The following is a 3,241-nucleotide window of genomic DNA, read 5'->3' on the forward strand; positions in this document are numbered from 1 at the left end:
ACATCACAGTCCCACTACATCCAAATTTTGAGGCACCCCTGAGGAGGCCAGGAGGCACACCAGTGTGCCATGGCACCGTGGTTGAGAGAGGCTGGTCTAGCCTAACATTATGATACCATTATGATGGCACAGGAGGGGCTGGCCCCAAGCCCTGACAACACTAGCCGAAGTTGGTATTTGCTGAGTTTGGAGGACTCTTGAGCAACCTGTAAGGCAGGGGTAGCCAAACTCCGGCCCTCCAGCTGTGGTGGAACTACAAATCCCATGAGGCATTGCAAGGTTCTCCCAGCCACAGCCATGACTCCCGGAGAGAGATGCATCATGGGATTTGTAGTTTCACCACAGCTGGAGGGCCGGAGTTTGGCTACCCCTGCTGTAAGGAGTGTGACAGAGCATGCAGGCGGATCTGACTCTCTGGCTGGAGCTGTATTTACAGTTGTGCACGTTTTGCGCTACCAAAAGGGCCCCTTTCATAGCTTTGTTACCAGCCATGCTGGGATAGATAAATGAGTACAATAATGGCTTTCCTGGAGAAAATGCGGCTCCAAGTCTCCCTCTATTGCAGGGGTAGCAAACCTCCGGCCCTCCAGCTGTGGTGAAACTACAAATCACATGATGCAAATCTCTCTTCGGGAGTCATGTCTGTGCGAATCTTGCAATGCCTCATGGGATTTGTAGTTCGACTACAGCTGGAGGGCCGGAGGTTTGCTACCCCATGCTCTAGCGCCTATCTTGTGGCTAAAGCCTTGGCATTTGGTCACATGACCTCTTCTGAAGATGAGGATCATCCGGTTTGAAGCATGCAAAGGTGCCATCTCCTATTTGTCATGCCAATGGAAGCATTTGCTCCCTTGCTGCCCCTACAAGCCTTTCCTTTCCTCTCACAGTCCTACTAAAACAGCAGGGACATACAATGGTCATCTAAAAAGCGCTTGCCTCCGGAATGAGAGTACGCTAGATGCTACGTGATTGCCATCATTAGGTCTGAAATAGATGCACCAAATTCTGTCCCCTCCCGGTGAGTCTGTGCTCTCAAAGTAATTAGGGAATGATTCCTATGAAGTTTTTGTTTCATTTGACCTATTTTTCCTCTTATAAATCAGCTTTGGTGTTCTCGGTTTTGTTTGGCGATATTTGCTGTGATTGTACTCGGTGGAGGATGTGGCTGCAGTTGATATGCGATCTCTTGTGTCCGTGTCTAGTTCATTCTTGGAGTCGGCCTGGTGATTCTGGTGATCAGCACCTACGCTACCATGATGGTTCCCCAGGAACCGTCTCCGCAAATCAAGTCCGAGCTGCTGGAGAGAGAAGGCATCAAAGACGGGGAGGTGCCGCTGGAACAAAACATTCTCAAAATATCAGGTATTGCTCCAGATAGACGAACTTTGCATGTGGCTGTGTATGACTGTGTGGCTACAGAGCGGAGGCCAGTTTAATTTCAGAATGACAAGAAGACAAATATTAGGGCCGCATACTTGTAATAATTAAAGGAGAAGTATGAGGGGGAGTGCTTTTCACTCACCTCATAGTTCTAGCCGACCTGTACGTGGGGCTCTTTGTGGCCACTCCTGCTCAGCACGTTGTATCTGAATAGTTCTGAACCAGGAATAAAAACACATGCACACTTACACATATAACACCCCCTCCCCCTCCCCCTCCCATTGTCAGGCTGATTTCCGTTTTGCAGATACGGTGGAAAGTTGAATTTAAAAGATTTAGGTAATTTTACTGGACACATTTAAACAAAGTATAAAATATTATAGGGTGGTTTCCTGAAGTTCCACGCAAACAAATACCCATGTGTGAAAGCGGTTGTTGAAATGAAAGCGGAACTCTGGGCACAGAAACATTCACTCATATATATTTTTCAGTAGCCATAAGGAGGTCAAATCCACTTTGTGTGCACCAAATGACTTTGCAAGCCTAAATATTATCTTGTAAAAGTAGCAGTGACATCATCACTGTACATAGCCTGTGCAGGGAGCAGAGCTGTGAGAGGGACCCAGTAGGCCCCACCCACTAAAGTAAATGACAGGAGGGGGCGGAGACAAGACCAGTCACCCTGCACAAGGAGAGAGAGAGCAGCAGTGAGCGGCCTTTATTACAGGAGGGTGCGGAGACAAGACCAGTCACCCTGCACAAGGAGAGAGAGCAGCAGTGAGCAGTCTTTATTACAGGAGGGGGCAGAGACAAGACCAGTCACCCAGCACAAGGAGAGAGAGCAGCAGTGACCGGTCTTTATTACAGGAGGGGGCGGAGACAAGACCAGTCACCCTGCACAAGGAGAGAGAGCAGCAGTGAGCGGTCTTTATTACAGGAGGGGGGCGGAGACGAGACCAGTCACCCTGCACAAGGGGAGCAGCAGTGACTAAGATTGAAGGATGAATACACACTGCTCCTGTATGTAGGCAATATTTACTTAGGCCTGAGTTCATCCTTAAAGGGTAACTGAACTGTATTCCCCATTCCTTTTTTATAGGTGCAGTTATCATGTACTGAAGTGGTGTTGCAATGCATGTTTTTGCATGTTTTTCTGCATAACTATTTTTTAGTACTTAAAATGCACGGTACATTGTTACAGACATAAACAACAGCTGTGGGCCCTGGATACAATTGTATTATTTACATTTGACCCACAAGGGCCATAAATATCTTTTAAAAGCCATTTCATGGCTAATCAATAACATGGGGAATGTTTTCCTGCTTGTGGAGATTAGATCCGTAGATTACATTTAATGACTCTTCAGGCTGTTGATAGAGCAAGGACGGCCAGGCAGTGCGAGCAGCACTGAGAATGTTCTGCCTGTAGTACCGCTGCGTCTGATCTGAGCTGGGCAGCTGCTTCCTGACATTGTGCAGAGAGGAGTGAGGAAGCAGAGGTCATTGCCGCTACCTGCATGTCCTCCGATAGCTCTCCTCCAAGTGTCCACCGGGGAAAAATCACTTGTGTCCTGTTTACCAGCACAGAGAGCTCTATCTCAGGCTGGTAATCAATTCTATCATGTTATCAGCGGCCTATACCTTAAAGGAGAACTATGGGGTCAGGGCTTTTCTCCATAGTTCTCTTTAGGGTAACGGGAGGACACAAACTAGCGTCCTCCCGTCACCCTAAGCTCAGTATACCGCGAGCTACAGCTCCCTATATACTGAGACGCTGGAGCGGATCCCGACATCGATGTCGAGGTCCACCCAGCTGCGTGAGTGACAGCTGTCCACACCCCCCCCCCCGCCCCCGCCCGTC

General features: G+C 48.6%; 1 protein-coding gene across 1 annotated transcript in view; it reads left to right on the top strand.

Moving 5' to 3' along the window:
• Positions 1-3,241, top strand: part of SLC38A10 (solute carrier family 38 member 10) — an 86,031-nt gene that overhangs the window by 42,469 nt on the left and 40,321 nt on the right. The window contains exon 11 of the mRNA XM_018568730.1: positions 1,203-1,362. Within this exon, the coding sequence (XP_018424232.1) occupies positions 1,203-1,362 (160 nt within the window). The remainder of the gene's footprint in view (positions 1-1,202; positions 1,363-3,241) is intronic.

This window comes from Nanorana parkeri, unplaced genomic scaffold (genome assembly GCF_000935625.1).
Source record: "Nanorana parkeri isolate BGI_ZX_2015 unplaced genomic scaffold, ASM93562v1 scaffold1237, whole genome shotgun sequence".
Taxonomy (NCBI): domain Eukaryota; kingdom Metazoa; phylum Chordata; class Amphibia; order Anura; family Dicroglossidae; genus Nanorana; species Nanorana parkeri.